The sequence below is a fragment of the Peromyscus eremicus genome, chromosome 2 (genome assembly GCF_949786415.1).
Source record: "Peromyscus eremicus chromosome 2, PerEre_H2_v1, whole genome shotgun sequence".
NCBI lineage: Eukaryota > Metazoa > Chordata > Mammalia > Rodentia > Cricetidae > Peromyscus > Peromyscus eremicus.
The window spans coordinates 115,493,544-115,514,445 of record NC_081417.1 but is presented as its reverse complement, the minus strand read 5'-3'; the positions used below and the strand labels follow the sequence as shown (position 1 = coordinate 115,514,445).

The following is a 20,902-nucleotide window of genomic DNA, read 5'->3' as shown; positions in this document are numbered from 1 at the left end:
CCACTCTCCCATAGCTTAAAATCCATCCTGTTTCCCCAGCAGTGACAGACCAAAGTGGTAGTTAGTCAGACTTGGAGTGTTCGGTCACTTCGCCTCAGTGGACTTCAGTTTTCTCCATCTGCACAAGGGAACAGTGGAGTCTCCCTGGGGTAGTGCTCTTAGGATTAGGTGGTATAAAGCTGTAAAGTGCTGTGCACTTTCGTCAGGTCACCACAGCTGGTGCTTTTGTATTTCTCCTTTGAAGCCTTGCTCATTGTAGAATGCATCACCAATTCAATAACAGCCGACTGGGACCTAAGCAACACTACTGTATTAGTGTTGATTGTAGGACAGAACTTGATTTCAGAAATGGTAGGACCAAGAATAGAGGGACAGCCACGAAGGACTAGAGCTGTAGGGGAGCTGCTAGTTGTAGGCAGCAGGTGTTTTCACCTAGGGAGGTGTGATCAGTGTTAACAGGTGTCGGAAGAGCTGTCCTGTGATCACCAGGGCATTATCCTCCTGACCCAGAGGAGGTGCTGATGAGGTACCTTGTACAGCACACTTGGGAGAATGAGGAGGTGTTGCTCAGGGTCAGGAGGGTTGTAGTGCGAGGCTTGTGTCCTTGGTTTCCACAGCTTCAGCCCAGGCCAGCGGTCCAGGGGCTCTTCTGCCACAGTTGACATTATTCCTACCGTCTTTTAGGTTCTATTTTACCAACTGGCATGGAACCAATGACAACGAGCAGTCTGTGTGGCGACATTCTCCAAAGAAGCAGAAGAATGGATATGAGAAGAAAAAGGTTCCAGAAGCTACCCCACTCCTCGATGCCAGTTCACTGGAATATTTGTTTGCGCAGGTAGGAAGCTTGAGCCGGGAGGCCTGCAGATCGCGAGGAGAGAGAGCCGGTGGGGCTCAGGGTCCTTGGTGGCACTTGATGGCCCGTTCTGTGATGGTCTTGCCCAGGTGACTGGGAAGGGCAGGTAGCCGGGGAAGGTAGTATGTTAACCAAGGAGCTGGCTCCCAGCTGTGGGTTTTCCAGGCCAGCCACTCTTCTTTCCCCTACTTTCTGCCACTTTGCTGGCCTCGTACCAATTGGTTTATGTAACACATTGTTTACTGGGTGTCTGTGTCTTGTTTGCTTTATGTGGTTATGTTTGTCAAGACGCTGGGTACTTGAGTGAAACGACATGGTGTCTGTGTGTACCATTGTGTACTCAAGGGAGACAACAAGAAAGAGTGAGTTTGTAAATGATACATAGATACACTGCATCAGAAGTCACGGGGCCAGGCATGGTGTCTGACACCTGCAACTCCAGAACTCTAAAGACCCCTGCTGGGAGTCCTGGCTACGCAATAAGAATTCCTCTTAAAGGAACAGACTTTAGTGATAGAGACTGTGGGGAGGCTTGAACAGGAAGAACTCCCAAAGAGAGGAAGAGTGTCCAGCTTCAAGGATGACGTCATCCTTGCTTTAGACTCTCACCTTCAGGAAAGCCAGCTTCTCAGCATAGAGTTCCTTGAGTTAGTTGTATAGACAGTCACAAACTCTCCCTTCTCTTCCCAGGATCTCAGCTTCAGGTTTTCTCTGCTCCTCAAGCATTGTTGGTGTAGATCCTTGTTCCTTTTCAAAACTTGGTATAACTGGCCTGTGACCTTTCTTTATTACCTGAAAGAAAAAGTCCTATTATGGTGGACACAAGGGGAACTGCAGCTCCCCACCCCACCCCCAAACAACACAAAACAAAACAAAAGCGTGAAACTGAAGTACTTTCAGAGAAAAGGAGTGTCTCAGTAGAAACCTCTCTTCTACTCTGTCATTCTCTCTGCAGTAGTGAATGTGGGGGACGGTAATCATAATATGTTCACTACTTGGCTGCTGTTTTTGTTTTAATATTCAGTTATAATAGTGTTTTAAAAGTTAAATGAAGAATAAACACAAATATAAAAGAAAAGAAAACCTCTCTGCAGACCCACCTTCACCCAGGCAGAGCAGCGGACATCCACCTTCCTGGAGTGGCATCCCTAGCAGAGAGTTGGCACGGCTGTTGTAGTGTTGGGGACGGTGCCCTGGAGTCAGGGTCAGGCTTACCTCAGCCCTCGGCTCCCACGCCACTCTTGTATTTGACTTCACTTTTTTGTAAGCACCTACCATGAGTGATTCCTGTTTTTCTTCGTCAGAATGGACCCTCCATGAGGTCAGAAATGTAGTTTCTCCATTGATAAATCTCTAGTGCCTAGGAGAATGTCCTGCTCATCATTCCATTCCTCTCTACCAAGACTAACAGGGCTGTTGTGAGGACTAAGGTGAGGTAAAGTAGTGGCTCACACGTCTAGCAGGGAGGTTAGGGGTTAGTGAGTGTGAGCCTGTGCTGGTTTGTCATTGCTCTGAACAAGGCTAGTTATGGGTACTGGTTTTAGTCTTGTTTTATATTTTGTTTTTAAAGTCCCCATAGTTTGTGGAATGCTCTACTCTCCCCCCATATGTGAGATAGTGTATTCTGGCGACATTTTTCTGTACTAAAAATGTGACTAAACGTGTGGGACAAACTAATGGTTTGTGGTAATGATGCACTGTGGAATGTGACTCCTTCCCCTTTCCCCAGACCTACATCTGAAAGGGAGCTGGTGCTCTGCCAACTCCATGCACACAGTCCCTATACTAGGCTGGCTGGTACATGGCTGTGAAGCTAATGCTGTCCGCCCAGTGTCTTCTGTCTGTTTCTGATGCAGTTCAGACCTGATGTAGACTGTGTATGGGTATTGTTTATGTAGAGAGCCCCATGACAGGGCTTTATGATTTTGTGCTCTTCATCAGCACCTTGACAAACAAGTACACAATAAACACTCACTAAATGAATGAATGAAGTAATCTAGGGAGAACATCTTCTTAACTGCCTTGTACTCGCTCCATTGTAGTGGAAACAGCCTTGATACTGGAGACACTCTGATTCCTTTTCTTGCTGTGTGGCATTTTGACCATCTTGATCCTCTCAGGATCAATATGGGTGGCTCTTGAAGCTTAGGTGGCAGCTCATTTTTTTTTCTCTTCTCTGATCCCCAGGGACAGTATGATTTGATCAAATGCCTGGCTCCCATTCGGGACCCCAAGACAGAGCAGGATGGACATGACATTGAGAATGAGTGCCTGGGAATGGCTGTCCTGGCCATCTCCCACTATGCCATGATGAAGAAGCTACAGTTGCCAGAACTTCCCAAAGACATCAGGTAAGCCTTCCTGCTAGCCTGAGTGGATAGCGGGGACATATTATTGACTTGGGACATTAGTTTTGGGGCAGGGTCTTGCTTTATGTGGTCCAGGCCAACCTCAAACTCATGATCTTCCAACCTCAGCCTCCCAAATGCTGGTGTTCCAGGCATGTTCCATCTCCCCTAGCTGTAATGTTATTTTACATGCATTCATACTTCCTGCTTAACTGCTGCAGTGGTTTTCTGACATCTCTCTGCATGATTCAAATCTTTGAATATTTCTACAAAATAGCACTAAAATTGTGGCCTGGTTTTTTTAGGCTGTTCAAGACTGTCAGGAATGGGAGGGAGCTAGAGTGAAGTTTCTAGGCAGATGAGTGCTCTGCATGCCCTCCATGCTTCCTGTCCTTCCCACAGTGACAGTGCTGTCTGTCGGAGTGCCTTCTGTAGCCTGTACTCAGTGGCCTGGAGCTGGTTCTCCTGATGTGAGGAATGGTCAGTTATTAGTTACAGAAAATTGTATTAAGATGTGGTTTGAGATTAATATTCAGCCTATGTAATTTCAGCCCATTTGTGAAATTGAATTGCCTTTCCACTCACCAGTGAGCTATAAAAGACAACCCCAGCCGAGCATGGTGGTCTATCCCTTTAGTCCCAGCACTTGGGAGGCAGGGGCAGAGGCAGGCAGATTTTTGAGTTTGAGGCCAGTCTGATCTGTATAGCAAGTTCCGGGATAGCCAAGGCTACATAGTGAGACACTGTCTCAAATAAAACTAGAAAAAAAAAAAGACAAAGAAAAAGAAAAAACAATCCCATTTTTAAGAGCTTATTTGCAAAAGATATAGCTCAGTGCTAGAGTCTCTTGCTTAGTATCTGTGAGCACTTAGGAACATCCCAATTACCACAGAAGAGGTACTAACCCTCAGGTGTACCCCTCCAAAATGAAGGGAGGGTTCTTTGTGGCTGTATTATTTATGATAGTGGCATAAATCTCATGAGGTTACTTCTATTTCTATCTTTTTTTCAGAAATTTATTTATTTTTATTTTATGTACATGGGTATTTCGCCTGCATGTATGTTTGTATGAGGGTGTTCGGTCTCCTAGGAATGGAGTTAAAGATAGTTGTGAGCTGCCATGTGGGTCCTCTGGAAGAGCAGTCTGGTTTTTTGGGGTTTTTTTTGGTTTTTCAAGACAGGGTTTCTCTGTGTAGTTTTGGTTCCTGTCCTGAATGTCGCTCACAGAGATCCGCCTGGCTCTGCCTCCCAAGTGCTGGGATTAAAGGCGTGCACCACCACTGCCCAGCTGAAACAGCAGTCTTAACCATTAAGCTATCTCTCCAGCCTATGTCTAGCTCTTTGTAATTGTCTACATCCATGGTCCTCTGGGATTAGATCCTGTTTTTTCATTAGCCTATACATACAAGGAATGTCATAGAGACATATTTCTAATCAGTTCTTGCTAACTTGTATGTAAAAGTTTTTTTCTATTTTCTTTTAGCTACAAGCGATATATTCCAGAAACATTGAATAAATCCATCAGACAGAGGAATCTTCTTACTAGGATGAGAATAAATAATGTTTTCAAGGATTTCCTGAAGGAATTTAACAACAAGACCATCTGTGACAGCAGTGTGTCCACACATGACCTGAAGGTGAAATACCTGGCTACCTTGGAAACGTTGACAAAACATTATGGAGCTGAAATATTTGAGACTTCTATGTTACTGATTTCCTCAGAAAATGAATTGAGTCGCTTCCCTTCGAATGACAGTGGCAGTGTTCTCTATGAAGTCATGGTGACTGGAAATCTAGGGATCCAGTGGCGGCAGAAACCAAATGTAAGTGGCTATGGGTGTCTGATGAAGAAGAAGAGAAGCTCCTATGTCACTGGTGTGTGCTCTGGAGCCTGTCAGAATCACTTGTTTGCGTGACCTCACCCCATAGACTAAATTCAATCACCTTGGCTGGAGGCCATGTATTACTCATCCCTCACATCCTAACTGAGCCATAGTTGAGGCAAGAACTGAACCTCGGCAGGCTTTGGCTTCACAAAATAGATAACTGCACTTGTGTCATGAAGCTTTATTGAGGTGTTTGTTTTGTTGTACTGGGGATGGAATCAAGGGCCTGGAGCATGCTACGCACCCCTCCCCACTTGGTGTCATTACAGTGCTGGAGTCGAATCTAGGGCCTCACATGTTGAGGCAAGTGCTCTACTGCTGAACTATATCCAAAGCCATTCGTCCTCGCCAAATGAGGTAAAGACAGGAGTTTAAACCTAAGAGACATGTTCAAATTCCAGCTCCACTCCTATGGTTATGTGGCCTTAGGAGGGTTAGTCTACCCATATAGGTACATAGGACTCATCTGTTAAGGAGAGTCTCATCTGTTAACTTGTCCCTTAGTACCTGGGGGCAGATACTGTCTCATGATTCTGTGCAGTACCAAAATCTGTGGATGCTCTCCTAGATAATGATATAATACTTTTTATTTATTTAGCCTTCTGTGTACATTTGTTACATCTAGATTGCCTTATAATACCTAATGTTATGTAAATCCTGCCTAACTAGATACACTGAACTATTTGGGGAACAGTGACAAGAAAAGAGTGCAGGTGGGTACAGACACAGCATTACAGGACTGACAGTTTGCTCACTGGCTATTGAATCTTTGCTCACAGAGTTGGTGGATGTAGAACCCAGGAAGTCAGTGGGCTGGCTACAGCTACTGTTGTTGAGAGAACTAAATGGATGGCATGTGGGCACAGCCCCCGACGGATAACTGTTGATGGAATTACTGTAGCGCATAGTTACCACTGCAAGTAGTGATATTGAATGTAGGCTCCTTTTCTCCCCATGCTTGATTTTCATGCTAAAGTAACAATACCATGACCAAGGGCTTTCTGCATAGTAGTTAAAGTATAGATAGGCATGACCTAATCTCACGAAGATTAAAAGTTGGTATTTTATGACTGGGGAAATGGTGACTTAGAGATGGTCTGACTAGTTAAGTAACTGGTACAGACAGGAAGTTAATGTGGAATCTGTTCTGCAGAGCTCATGCTAGTCAACTAGATAAACTCATGCAGCTGTGTATTCTTCAGTGTGTCAGTTGTTGAAATACGGATTCATATCATCTCTTGTAAAGCCTCACTATTATAAAGTCAAAACATTGGCAGCAGGAGGAACTTGAGTTTTGCTCATTTATGTTGGGGAAGATCTGCTCTCTGCCTGTGCTGAAGCACACTGTTAGTCTGGAAATGAGGAGGCCTGTGGTTGGTGCGTGCATGCCCATTATGTCCTCTCCAGCATCAGCATGCATGTTGTAAACTGTGGAAGCACTTTAATCCGGGTGCTCACTAAGGATTATTGGAGAATGAAATCCCAGGGTTCTCTGATGGGGCTCCATCATTTGTCTATAAGCCAGTGGTCTCTGAATTGCCCTGACTTTGGGTATGCTGACTTTCTCTTCCATGGGCCTTGGCCCTTTACAAAACTGCTTGAAGCACTGACCTTTGACCAACAGAAAATGAGAAGGCTAGCTAAATCCTGTCACTTTTGTTATCTTATCAGGTTGTTCCTGTTGAAAAGGAAAAAAATAAACTGAAGCGGAAAAAACTGGAATATAAACACAAGAAGGATGAAGAGAGAAATAAAGTCCGGGAAGACTGGAACAATTTTTCCTATTTCCCCGAAATCACCCACATTGTAATAAAGGAGTCTGTGGTCAGCATTAACAAGCAGGACAACAAGAACATGGTAAGCCTGCTCCGGAGCTGCTCAGTCTGGCTGTGCTGATGTGAGAGACAGAGACAGAGAGACAGGGAGACAGAGAGACCGACACTGATGAGGATGGCTGCATAGCTACTACTGTGTGGCCCAGGGTTTCTGGAGTGCCATTCCCAGTTAAAGGTCTGGTGACGGTTCCTTTTAAGCCAGAAGTCCCATTGCCAGGCTCTGTCAGTGTGCGTCACAATTAGACTGGCACATCCCAGTACCGTGCTTGGTTCTTGCAAATGTTCATCTGCTTTAGGGTTTTGAACATTTAGTTTACAAAAACAAGTGACAAGGAGCCAGAGAGATGGCTCAGCTGTTAAGAGTAATTAAATAAAACAGTTATCCTTTCAGAGGACCCCAGTTTAGACCCCAGCATTCATGTCCTGTGATTCACAACCAGCTCTAAGAAATCCAATACCTTTTTCAGGTCTCCATGGGCACCTGCACACTTATGGCAGGCACACACACACACACACACACGCGTGTGTACACACACACACACACACACACACACACACACACGCGCGCACGCACATGCGTACACACACGCACATGCACACGTGGATAGGAAAGAAACAGTAAAATCAGCCCTGTATTTATTTTACCATGTTAGTGTGGTGGACAGAGGTGCATGGAGGTCTGTCCTAGACAAGAGCCTGCTCTGTGATGGCTCCGCCCTGGGACTGGTACCCGACTTCTTCCTTAGATTGTTCTACCAGTCTAATGCCTCCCAGTCTCCACCTCCTTAGGGAGTCTATACCTCTCAGGAGTGTCTTAAGAGCCTGGTCCACTGCACAACCAGACTCACATTCCCAAACCCAGGAAATACCAACTTCCCACCTTCTCAGTACTCTAGACAAGGAGCAGGAGGCGGTGAGGACAGGAGGCCCTGCAAGGACCGGGCTCCCTACCTGCCCTGCTCACGCACTAGACCCCCGCAGCAGAGCTGGATCCAACACCTGGCTCCTTTGCCTTTTATTTTGTTTTCTGGTCCTTCTGTCTTCCTGCTGTCTGGGCCACTCTGTGTATCATCGTCAGTCCCTAAAGCTTACTACTGTAGGCTCTGGTCCATCTCCAGTCTATGTTAACCGTAAACTGATCTCTGATTTTAAAAGGAAAAGATAGAGCTCCCAAAGGCTTCCAGGCAGCTGCTTTGCTGAGCTGGGTGGGTCATCTGAGATAAAATGGTGGGAAGCCACACTTGGCACACGATTACACTTCAGGCAAGTGGCAGGCCACAGAACAGCCCCACCAGGGTGTCAGGCACACCCAGGGACTCTGGGAGAGCAGAGAGAATGCCACCTCACTGGAGGACACAGCCTAAACAAGCAGGCTGGCTTGGCAGGGAACGTGGTGGCTGCTCTGCCAGATAAACATGTTTTTGTTGTGGAAAGTCACCTGATGTCACATGTTGAGGACAGGCTAGTGTGACAGGCATGTTACAGGGTTCAGGGCATCAGCACCAGGGAAATACCTTGTTTTGCCTAAAACAGTGTCAGAAAGATAACGCACAACTCAAAGGAAAAGCCTGCTGAAGCAGCTCAGGACACGGGTCACATCTCCTCTCTAGAGGCTGCCTTTCTGACAGCCTTCTGGAAAGCAGTGTGACAGCAGGTGCAAAACCCTTGAAATATTCCCATAGGTCTCCATTTAGGAACCCAGGGAACATGTTTTCCAGAAACCATGGGAGATGCAGATAGATAGTGGCTTATAAGTAAGTGTTCAGTTCATCAGTATTTACAGTGTCAAAATACTGCCAACACCCTAGGTATAGAGATAGAAGGCTCTGGAAAATGATCAGTTCATCCAAGTAGTGAGATATTACATAACCAAACTGTTAAAACAAAAAAGAAAAGTCTGTAAATGGAATAAAACAGAATGTGAATATTGATCTATAAGCTAGTCCTGATAGACTTCACCAAGTTTTTGGAGGTTAGCATGCATGTGCATATGCCGTTAGAGCAGATGATCCATCTTCACAGTCTCCTGTTTGTGGTAAGATGGTGAGTAGCTATCATTTTCTTTGTCTACCTTCCCCCTTTTCAAACATTAAAACAAATAACTTTGTCAGGAATAAAAATGTAGTTAAAGCAAACGGCTGGTGAGATGGTTCAGCAGGTATAGACACTTGGCCACCAAGCCTGAAGACCCGAGTTCAGTCCCAGGAGCCACACACAGTAGAAGAACTGACTCCAGAAAGTTGTCCTCTGACCTCCACATGTGCACTGTGGCATGCATGTGTTCATGCACACACATATGCATGCACACATAAATAAATCTAATAAAATATTTAAGAAATAGAGAAATAGAAATGTTGAGAGATGTTGGGGGAAAAGGAGGGAGAAGGTGTTATTGATACCTCACCTCAGGTTGTAGATTGTGGTGAAGAGCCTGTGTTTGTTGCGTCTTTAGAGCAATGGTTCTCAACCTATGGGTCACGACCCCTTTGGAATTCGAACAACTCTTTCATAGGAGTGCCTAAGACCATCTGCATATCAGATATTTACATTATGTTTCATAACAGTAGCAAAATTAGAGTTACGAACTAGTGATGAAAATAATTTTATGGTTGGGGTCACCACAACATGAGGAATTGTATTAAGGTGGTGCTATTGCTCAAATCTTAAATGGTCTTGTAATAAAAATCCATAGCCTGGTATTGGGGTAAATGCTGAAAGATCAGAGAGACAAAGGAACAAGCCACTGCCATGTCTCACCTCTACTAACTCCTCAGCCTGAAAAACCTCAGCCTAAAGAGCCTCTAGCTGTAAGGGATGCTTCTGCCGAAAAGCCTTTAGTTCCTGTCTCCTCACGCCTTATGTACCTTTCTCTGCCCAGCCATCACTTCCTGGGGTTAAAGGTGTGTGTGTGTGTGTGTGCTTCCCAGTACTGGGATTAAAGGTGTGTGCCACCACTGCCTGGCTCTGTTTTCTCTCCTAGACTGAATCAATCTCATGCAGTCCAGGCTGGCTTTGAACTCAGAGGTTACAGCATCAGGAAGGTTGAGAACCATTGCTGTAGGAGAACTGTTAGATTAGGGGTGTCAGTTCAGTTTCAAATGGGGACCCGAGACTGCAGTAGAGAGCCATAGGGACGTGTATGGTACTTGATATTGAGAAAGTGGCAGGATTTGTCTGAAGCTGCCTAGCTGTAGGCCACACTTCTGCCAGTGTCATTAGGGCTTCTAAGGAGTCTCCATCCCCCAAGGAATCTGAGAGGTGAGGGTGGTGGTGGCAGCAGCAGCTCAGTGGTCTGCTTAGTCACAGTGGGCAGCCTTGTAAGACCACAGCGGAGTGGGTTTACAGTTTCTGAGCAGCTCCAGCCTGTCTGAGCTGCCAGTCACATCTGGCACCCAGTTAGTGCCCCCATATTGAAGGTCAGAGTTCACACTAGGCACGCAGGCCTCTGGGTCTGCCAGGCTACCGTGCTGCAAAGGGAGCAATCACATGGAGGGACACTAGGAACACCTGTCTCTCGGAAGTCGGTTCTCCTTCACCGACACCAACATTAAGGGCCAGGCATTTCCTGCTCTAAGGACCTGACAAGTGTCAGCTGTTTTATTTACCATATCAACTCGGTGGTGGTAGTCATCCCTATTTTACAGAGGCACAAAGAGGTTAAGTAACCTGTTAAGGACACACAGATTCTTGGTTAAACAATGTGAAATTGCCACTAGTTGACCATTTTGAATATAAAAACAGCGAATTGGCTATGTTTGTGCCCAGTATCAGGTAGAGATGCTGTGAACCCGGAGAGGCAGGCTGCAGAGCCTGTGATTCACTGCTGTGCCCTCTGCCCACCTGAGAACATTCCTGCTCTCTGTCTCCACTCTCTGAGCAGGCAGTACTTGGCTGCTGGTCTTTCACGAAAGCAGAATGCCAGCAAGCTGCCAAGTCTTGCTCTGATTGTCAGTTCTCTCTGCATCTCCCACACACCTCTCCTGCTGCTCAGGTTTCTGCTGTCAGGAGACTAAGGTGCTTGTATGCCAGGTGGGGCCTGCTTCAGCCAGCTGCCTCCCTACTCTAGAGCATTTGGACTTTGCTTCTCAAAGGTATCTGCAGGTGGGTGCCAGCCACATCAGGATAGTGATGTAACTGTGATATGTCTTCTCTCTCACCAGGAACTGAAGCTCTCTTCTCACGAGGAGGCCTTGTCCTTTGTGTCCCTGGTAGATGGCTACTTCCGGCTCACAGCAGATGCCCACCATTTCCTCTGCACTGATGTGGCTCCCCCACTGATTGTCCACAATATACAGAATGGCTGTCATGGACCCATCTGGTTGGTTCCAGAATGCTTTCAATTACGTTTGGTGTGCCAAGAGCCCAGGTTTTAGAGGTAGAAAGTCTAGTCCCCTTAGCTCCACACGTGTCAGTTGTTAGGCTGGGGCAGTTGGCTGGTGGCTGGCACTCGGAGGCACCTCTTTCCTTACTGTGCTCAGTGATCTTCCATCAGCCCTTCCTGTCATTTCCTGCCATGGCTCTTACAGCATGCCTGACTACTCCCTTCATTGGTATAGTTCAACCCCTTCACTTCTCCATAGCCAGCTCCTATCACCCTGTCCAATACTGTGCACTTCAAGGGAGACAGGATGCAGATCTTGAAATCTTAGGAATTGTCTTCATCTGTATTCCGTGTGACATGCTTTCCCCTTTCTTCCCATCTTGGTTACCGAGAGAATAGTTTGGTGATGTGTGGTCACTGGCCGAGAGAGGCTCACAGCCTGGGGAGACAGGCACATGAGGAATTGCAGAGCAAGGAGCTGGCACCGTAAAAGCAGCTTTCTCTGGTGTTCCAGTTTCTTTGAGCCTCCAGACCCTGGCACTGGCTTTTCCTGATGTGGGGAATGCCCTTCCTCTAGGGCAGTGGTTCTCAACCTTCCTAATGCTGCAATCCTCATGTTGTGGTGACCCCCAACCATAAAGTTATTTTGTTGCTATTTTATAACTAATTTTGCTACTGCTATAAATCAAAATGTAAATACCTGATATGCAAGATATCTGATATGTGAACCCCTAAATGGGTAGTGATCCACAGATTGAGAACCACTGCTCCAGGGTCTCCACAGCCCTTCCTCCTTTCAGGTGTTAGCTACTGCCTTGTGTGAGAAGTCTTTTCTTTTCTTTTCTTTTCTTTTCTTTTCTTTTTCTTTTTCTTTTTTTTTTTTTTTTTTTTTTTTTGAGACAGGGTTTCTCTGTGTAGCTTTGCGCCTTTTCCTGGATCTTGCTCTGTAGACCAGGCTGGCCTGGAACTCACAGAGATCCACCTGCCTCTGCCTCCCGAGTGCTGGGATTAAAGGCTTGCGCCACCACCGCCCAGCTGAGAAGTCTTTTCTAATCACCTTCTGTAAGGTGACAGCATCCTGTGCCCTCCTATTCCTCCCCCAGAGTATTGTGTTCTGCTCTGCTTTCCTTCAGTGGTGTTCACTACCTCCTTACCACCAATGTTGAGTTGGGTTTTTTGTTTGTTTGTTTCGAAGACAGGGTTTCTCTGTAACTTTGGAGCCTGTCCTGGATCTCGCTCTGTAGACCAGGCTGGCCTCGAACTCACAGAGATCCACCTGCCTCTGCCTCCCGATGCACCACCACTGGTTCGGTATAAAGGCATGCGCCACCACTGCCCAGTCCAATGTTGTTTTATGTCCACGTTTCCTGTTTGACTTGCCTCTCTTCCCAGAGAATGAGCCTCCTAAGGCAGGCAGAACCATGTCCACATTGCTTACTGCTATTTCGGCATGCACCGCAAGGACATTGAGTGAGAGTGAAGGAATAAATGGTGTATGTTTGTGGGTGGCTGAAATCTACTATTCAGATTGGATTAAGCATTGAAGAGTCAGTGATGGTTTGCTAGGTCTCAAAGAGGAGACGGTGTGTGTTCCAGGTGAGGGACTAATATGAGCGAGGGTGTGGAGATATCAATGACAATATGGCATAGTTGGAGAGTTCTTGAAGTCTCTGCTTTTCTTCCTCCTCCCTCCTCCTCCTCCTCCTCTTCTTCTTCTTTTTTTTTTTTTTGAGGGGGGTTGGTTTCCAAGATAGGGTTTCTCTGTGTACCTGGCTGCCCTGGGACTCACTCTGTAGACCAGGCTGGCCTCGAACTCACAGAGATCCGCCTGCCTCTGCCTCTCGAGTGCTGGGATTAAAGGTGTGCACCACCACTGCCCGGCAAGTCTCTGCTTTTCTAAAGCACACTGACCACATCAGTCCTCTTTCCACCAACACTTGTCAGCATGCTGACCAGGCACAGTGTTCTGTGCCCTGTGCATATCACGACTCACTGCATTGGGGAATACAAAGGAGTATACGGCATGTTCTCCTCTGCTCTTTCACTCATCACCGAGCTATTTATTTATTCGGCTCGTTACTGAGTAAGCACTTACTGTGAGCCGGGCCTGCTGTGGTCATGAGGTCACTGCAGTAAACACAGTGGACCCATCTGCCCTCCTCAGCCAGGCTCCTTTCCAGTTAGAGTGAGGAGCTGGAGAGGGCCCAGCATGGGACTCTGGCTGCTGCTGTATCCTTGGCATTCTTCTGCTGAGACATGGAGACAGTGTCTTTGGAGAACTTGGGGACAATCAAGCAGACCTCTGTGTGTTGGGGGACAGTAGGTGAGTTCTAGGCCTTGGATACTCAGGGTGTCTCAAGTTCCTCCATATCGTTATATGCTTCATGCCATGTCAGAGGACTTTAGGACTGGAAGCTTGCGCTAGTGCAGGGGAGTGGCTGTCCCTGGGAATTGAAGTGCTGTGCTGTGAGCCTCTGTCCCTTTCCCTCTTCTCTCTCCAGCACAGAATATGCCATCAATAAGCTGCGGCAAGAAGGGAGCGAGGAGGGGATGTACGTGCTGAGGTGGAGCTGCACTGACTTTGACAACATCCTCATGACCGTCACCTGCTTTGAAAAGTCTGAGGTCAGTCGGGACACAGGTGTGGGCCAAGGTATCTGCCCATCGCCACCCAGCCCAGGGGCTGTGGTAGAGAGGATCCCTTGGGTCTATGAGCAAGTCTCTGGTAGTCTGGCAAGAATATCCTGTCTGATAGGACACTCAATAGCCAAGACCCTGTCTCCTTGCTTATGGCCAGTCCTCCCTCCCTCTCTCCTCTTTTCTCCCCTCCTTCCTTCCCTCTCTCCCTTTCCACCCTCTTCCCTTCTCTTTTGCCTTGTCCTGGCAGAACTGTAGCTCTGGAAGGTGGAACATGACCAGAAAATTGCCTCCCATCGGGCACATGTGAACGTCAGCAGAATTATCTAGAGTGGCTCCCTTTATACTCAATGGCGGAATCATCAGACATAGAACTGTGTTTCCCTGTGGCATTCTCTGGTGTAGACTAGTATCAAAAGGCCACCTCATCAACAGGCCTGTTTTCCCAGCAATAGTTTTGAGCATTTTGACATAAATTGCTGTCCCAAGGTGTAGTTATATAAACATCCAGATGTGGCTTCAAACCAAGAATGAAGTGAGAGAAGTGAAGACCATGTATGGTTTTAAGATTGCTGACTCATGATCCCTCAAGTGCCGTTATTATTCATGCAGCTTTTTAGAATGCTAAGTGGAGTGTGTTAGAGGTTAGTGATGGTGATCAGTGAGAGGATTTGTTTGGGGTTCGAGTTTTGTGGTTTGTTTGGTTGTTTTGGTTTTTTTTTTGAGACAGGATCTCTATGTAGTTGTCATTGTCCTGGAATTTGCCATGTAGACCAGGTTGGCCTTGAACTCATGGAGATTGGTAGCCTCTACCTCCTGAGTGCTGGAATTCAAGGTATGAGTCCCACCATGCCTGATAAAGATAGTGAGTTTTACAGTGTCAGTCTACAGTAGGTCTACCAGGAATAGTGAAGCTCACCTCGACTGGAAAAACGAGTGGGGAAAGCCGACCAGATGGAGGCCAGGCCTTAGCATATGGCAGAAATCAGACAAAGGAGAGAAGTACCAGAGAGCCCTGGGGTTGGGCTCTGTCAAGTTTGGAAGGAGGAAGTCGCATAAGGAACCCCGTGCTGCCAGGCATCCTGGACAAAGTTCCAGGCGTGTTGCTGAACAGCTGGACCTCAGGGCTCATGGACCTCAGGGCTCAGAACTTGTCATGCTTGGTACTTTCACAGGATGCCGCTTTCATTTGCTCATCAGTCTTTGGAGGAAGTTTACTAGGGTGGATGTCTTTGTAAGATAGCCCCGCCTCCTAAGTGTCTGAGTAACACAGCCTAGTTGGTCAAGTTACCTGGAGGAAAGAACAGTCACAAAGAGGATTGTTTATTTCATCCAACCAGGCACAGGGCTAACATTTTACATACATGCAGTTGATTAAAGCTTACAGAGTCCATATGACAGGTGGTGCTGTCTTCATTGTATGGGTTTGTATGGATGAAGTAATCTTGTGGACATTGATGTTTTAAATATCATGTCCCAATTTACACCATAAGGAGATCTTCCTGGTACAAATCCTCGATATCTTTCTTTGTATAAGAAGATCCTGTGGAAGAAAGCTGCGCAGACTCTTTCTGTGGAATTGTGGACTGGATGGACAGCCAGACACCAGCTCCCACTTGCTTCTCCCTGGGCTGGTTTATGGTGTGCCAGGGCGCACTCTGAAAGAGTTCTGGGTGAATTTAGCTATTACAGTTCTTACTCCATACATAGGATAGGATAATCTTTATGAAGTGCTAAGGCTTTTTCCTTCTTCTAAAATTAGCATATATTATACATAATAATGACTTCATTATATTTTCATGTATGTATATATTTGGTCATATTTACCCCTCATAACCAATCCTTCTTCCTTTCTTGCCCCAACTCCTGCCAATCTCTTGTTTCTTCTCTGAAAGTCCTTCTATTGTGATGTCTTTTTTTTTTTTTTTTTTTGGATGACCAACTGAGTTCAATTAGGATTGCTTATAGGATCACAGGCACTAATAGCTATACCATGAAGCTATATCACATAGCTATACTGTACGAGTATCTATACCACGAAAGAAAATGCCTCTTCCTTCCACAGCAGCTGTTAACTGTATGTATAGCCTTGGGAGGGATAGAGTCTCCTAATCCCTCCTTACTCCATGATAAAATGTTAACCAGCTCGGTCTTGTCCTGACAGTCACAGCTACTCAGAGTTCAAGAGTGCAGCAGCCATGTTGTGCCAGGAAAAAAGTGTTCTGTAACACTCCGCCTCTCCCTCCTCCTCTTCTGTTTTTTTTTGCCCCTTCTTCCATCATGTTCCATGAACTGGAGAGGACATGGCATAGATACTCATGTGGAGATCGGCTTTCAACAATTGGTATTCTGAAAAGCGTCAAGATTTTAAAACTATGCAACAATTGTTGACATTTTCATGGCCTTCATTTTACAGGTCATTTCTGTGAGATGTAACAACACTTCTGTAGCTGTAAGGTCTCCGTATGCTGATGTAGTGACTCCCTTTATCAGTGCCTTTTCCTGGCACTGCTCATCATTATTGACCTACTGGTTGGTTGGTTTGTTGGTGGAGTTTATTGGGAATATTTTTAGATGTCTAGTTTCTACACCCTCTTGCTCAGTGCCCCCTAACATTAACATCACCTGACCCCATTCTAAAAAGGATTGTTTTTCTGAATGGCAGGTGTTGGGTGGCCAGAAGCAGTTCAAGAACTTTCAGATCGAGGTGCAGAAGGGCCGCTATAGCCTGCATGGCTCTGCCGACCACTTCCCCAGCCTGAGAGACCTCATGAACCACCTCAAGAAGCAGATCCTGCGCACGGACAATATAAGCTTCGTGCTCAAGCGCTGCTGTCAGCCCAAGCCCCGAGGTTTGTCTCTGCCGGAGCCAGGCTGTGCCCCTCTGAGATGCCCTTTGCCACTTGACGATGCTTTATCCATGTGGACCAAAGGATGCTGTCTGGGTTAAAGGAACTATAGCCCTAGGTGGTTTTCTCTGAGCTCTGCTGCAGGTCTGTCCTCATGTCAAGTCTCATCCTTCTAGTAAAGCAGTTCTCAACCTATGGGTTACAACCCTTTGGGGGGTTGAATGACCCTTTCACAGAGGTCAAATATCAGATATCCTGCATATCAGATATTTACATTATGATTCATAACAGTAGCAAAATTACAGTGTGAAGCAGCAATGAAATAATGTTATAGTTGGGGGTCACCACAGCATGAGGAACTGTATTAAAGGGTCACCGCATAGGAAGGTTGAGAACCACTGCTCTTGTGCCAGTGTTGTATGTAGAACAGACACACACCTCTCCTCACCACCCCAGTGAGGTTGCAGAAAGAGTGCTTGGGAATAATTAGCAGGGACTTCTTTGTTCTTTGAGTGGAGTGGCTTGAGCACTCACCTGTCTTCAGTTTATGTATCAGACAAATGTTCTGGCGTGTCTGGGGGCCAAAGAACTGTGTTAGATGGGAAGACCCAGGCCCTGTTCTCTGAGATTGTGTAGTCTAGTGCAGATAATGTTACAGATCACTGAGGCTACCTCAGTATTTGATGGGGGACAGATACCATACCCTTGGGTGAAAGAAATAGTTAAAATCTGAGTCATGTGGCATGGCAGCAGGAGGCAGATCTTGAGCTGAGTGTTGGGTGATGGGAGGGCGGAGTCAGGCAAGTGCTGGGTGATGGGAGGGCGGAGTCAGGCAAGTGCTGGGTGATGGGAGGGAGGAGTCAGGCAAGTGCTGGGTGATGGGAGGGCGGAGTCAGGCAAGTGCTGGGTGATGGGAGGGCGGAGTCAGGCAAGTGCTGGGTGATGGGAGGGCGGAGTCAGGCAAGTGCTGGGTGATGGGAGGGAGGAGTCAGGCAAGTGTTGGGTGATGGGAGGGCGGAGTCAGGCAAGTGTTGGGTGATGGGAGGGAGGAGTCAGGCAAGTGTTGGGTGATGGGAGGGAGGAGTCAGGCAAGTGTTGGGTGATGGGAGGGCGGAGTCAGGCAAGTGCTGGGTGATGGGAGGGCGGAGTCAGGCAAGTGCTGGGTGATGGGAGGGCGGAGTCAGGCAAGTGCTGGGTGATGGGAGGGCGGAGTCACAGCTTTGAGTATGCATGAAACAGTGTGCCAGGACAGGACAGATGCTTCAGAAAGCCATATTGTGAAGCAGAGAAGGAAGGAAGGAGAAATGGGACTGAGGAGAGAGATTTGGGATTATAGGAGGCCTTGGCTGCTATACCAAAGATCTGGGACCTTCTGCAAGCAGAGGACTAGGTAGAAGGATCAGGAATTAAAACTCAGGCAAGGGGCCAGGAACTCACCTGCCTTTGGTTACACCCCGAGAGTAGTATGACTAATGTCCTTGAGGTAGACTTCTTGTCTCAGAATGTGAGTGTGAAAGTGTGCTTTGGGGGTTACCTGGCCAAGGGCTCATCTTGCAGAATGAGATGAGTCATGGTAAATTGGGAGTCAGAGCCCCATACATTGGGGGTTTTGTTTCTTCACCCCAAGATGCTGCTTTGCCTTTGCCAAATCTGCCCTTGGAAGTCTCGGGCCTCGAAGAGGATACAGCTCATTAGCTCTTGACACTAGCCTTGGAGCAGGCTCTTTGAGACCATCTTGTTCTTTAAGGGAATTACCTTTGAGTCGTCAGGAAAAATAGAAAGGGCCTGGATTCTTTTCCAGAACTGCTAGAGATTGAACCCAGGGTCCCATGCACACAAGTCAAGTGCCTGCTCTTCAGCTAAGCTACACTTGCTTTGAGTTCCCAATGTGTGAATTATATTTTAGCCTCAGCAGAAGGTGAGTTCCTGAATATGGTGAAAGAGGAAGGACTTGTATTCTTGTTTATCAGATAGGGTTACCTACCAGCCTCAAAGAAGAACTGCAGCCTTTGTTGTTATGCTAGATGATGTGCCACAAAGGGCAAACACCACATCTGCCTCTTGCCATGAGACCTCAGAGCTCCCAACAGTCCTACTTACTCCCATGATCTCCCTTCTGCATGTTAAAACAGATCTTCCTTCCCTAGGGATTGTGCTCTGTGGGAGAACACAGCATCCATAGGAATGGAGAAGGCTGGAGACGAGGATGTGCTTTCCTTATAGGGTCCCTGTACAGAGTTCTGATGTAGATATCACCTCTAACAGCATAGATCTGGAAGCCAGTAGCTGTGGAGGGAATAGCATAGGAAAGGAGCTGAACACCTCTTGTGTGGCTTCACCTGAGGCTCTTCTGAAACCGAGCACTGAAGGTGTCTCCTGTCTCCTTTTCTCACTTGCTTATAAACTCTCAAGACAAGGTCTGGGTTTCACTCACTGCTCTGTGACTCATGGGAAGCCCAGGATATACACAGAATCATGTGCAGTTGTGTCCATCAGGTGATAATTTTGGAATATCTTCCACTCTAGCAGTAGCTACTATGTTCCAGGTAGTTTAGTGACTATTTCATTATTGTTTTCCCCACATAGGAAGTTGGTTTTAGGGACATTCAGTGACTTGCTCAAGGCTCCACAGCTAATACCATCAGTAGTAGTTAGAGTAGTAGCAGTGGATAATAATAATAATGGCTACTAACACTTAGTAAGTGTTCGGTCTGCCAGTTGGAAGGCCTTACATGATGTATGCCATTTAATTGTCAGAATAATCTAGGATGCCTTTGTCCCTATTGCACTTGGCCAACACCTAAGTGGAGGAAGAGTGGAGATGTGAACACACACTGTCTCACCCGAATCCACTGACTTTTTTTTTTTTCCTCTCTATTCCATCTGTGTATACTTTAAGGAGGGGCAGGTACTATGGTGAGCCAACTCTGTGGAAGGAGGGAAGGCTGAGGGAACCCAGTGTGGAGCCTCCTCATGTTGGTTCTCAGAGCTTGCTTGCTTGCCTCTGCTACCTGCAGATTAAAGAAGTCAGGAAAGTGTGATGCAAGAGCGTCATTTTAGATTTCTCAGTTTCTCTGCTCTCTTGACTGTAGGGTTCCCAGAGCCAAACACTTTGATCTGGGTTTCATACTGGAACATACAACTCTTCATGTAATAAAACCAGGGGAAAGACAGGAGGCCAGCCAGCAGCGTATGATAGACAGGTTAGCCCTTGGTTAGGCCCAGTGCCCAGCTCCACACTCTATGGATCCTCTCAGTGCCCACACTTCTGCATCCTCCTCAGTACAGGAGTGCATGCTGCTGCTTTCCACTCAGTTGCCCCTTGTGGGGACAGCTGCACTCTGATGTACAAGGCTGGAGCATTTGGGTGAAAGACAAGGGTGGTGGTTGATCGTGAGACAGTTGCTGCCAGTCGGGGAGCCTTTGCTGAGACTTGAGGAAGCTGTTCTGGGCATGGCCTCATCTGTCCCACTTTAACACCCTGAGGAGGAGGACACAGTGTTATGCTCATGGCAGTTAAGTGCATCCCCCCATCTACCCTAGTGCAGGCACACACCCAGATAATCAAGCCATGACCCACTCTAGATCCATGCTTCTTTCTGATGCCCAGAGTGGATGCCACCAACCTCTGTCCGCATGTCACCAGACAAATAGACTCACTGCATATGACACCTTTCCTTCCTCAGGACAGCTGTACATGGCTGGATTAAACTGTATTTTACCAGGGAATAGGCTAGAGTCAAGAGAACTGTGGAAGGAATGGGCTTAGCAAAAGGAGCACCCAGAAGATGCCTGAAGCCAGTTTCTGGTGCTTAGATTGGACCTCAGGGTCCTGAGCACTCTGTGAGCCCTTCCTCTCTGGCTTAGGAAGCCCTCTGGTTAAGCTGCTGATTGATTCTCTTTGAGCCTTTGTTCTGATCTGTGGTTCAGATAAGGATGCTGACAATTCCTAGTCTTGGGTTTGTCCTGAAGGCACAGGAGTTAACATTTGTAGAACCTACCTGCATAGAGAAAACAGAAAGTGTGAATGTAAACAGAAAAAATCAGGAAGCCCTCCTCTAAGGGAGAAGGTTTGAGGAGCCTTGTGGTGATGGAACCAGTGTGGTAACTAGTGCTTAGTAGCTTATTGCCACTAAGTATTCGGTGGCACTATGGACTTGCCTTGCAGTT

The 20,902-nt window shown here is 46.9% G+C and overlaps 1 protein-coding gene across 1 annotated transcript in view; it reads left to right on the top strand.

The window, feature by feature from the left end:
• The window catches only part of Jak1 (Janus kinase 1), a 119,917-nt gene that overhangs the window by 83,588 nt on the left and 15,427 nt on the right, over positions 1–20,902 (top strand). Inside the window, exons 5-11 of the mRNA XM_059254577.1 lie at positions 685–838; positions 3,044–3,207; positions 4,688–5,027; positions 6,762–6,947; positions 11,086–11,243; positions 13,748–13,871; positions 16,549–16,735. Coding sequence (XP_059110560.1) covers positions 685–838; positions 3,044–3,207; positions 4,688–5,027; positions 6,762–6,947; positions 11,086–11,243; positions 13,748–13,871; positions 16,549–16,735 — 1,313 coding nt within the window. The remainder of the gene's footprint in view (positions 1–684; positions 839–3,043; positions 3,208–4,687; positions 5,028–6,761; positions 6,948–11,085; positions 11,244–13,747; positions 13,872–16,548; positions 16,736–20,902) is intronic.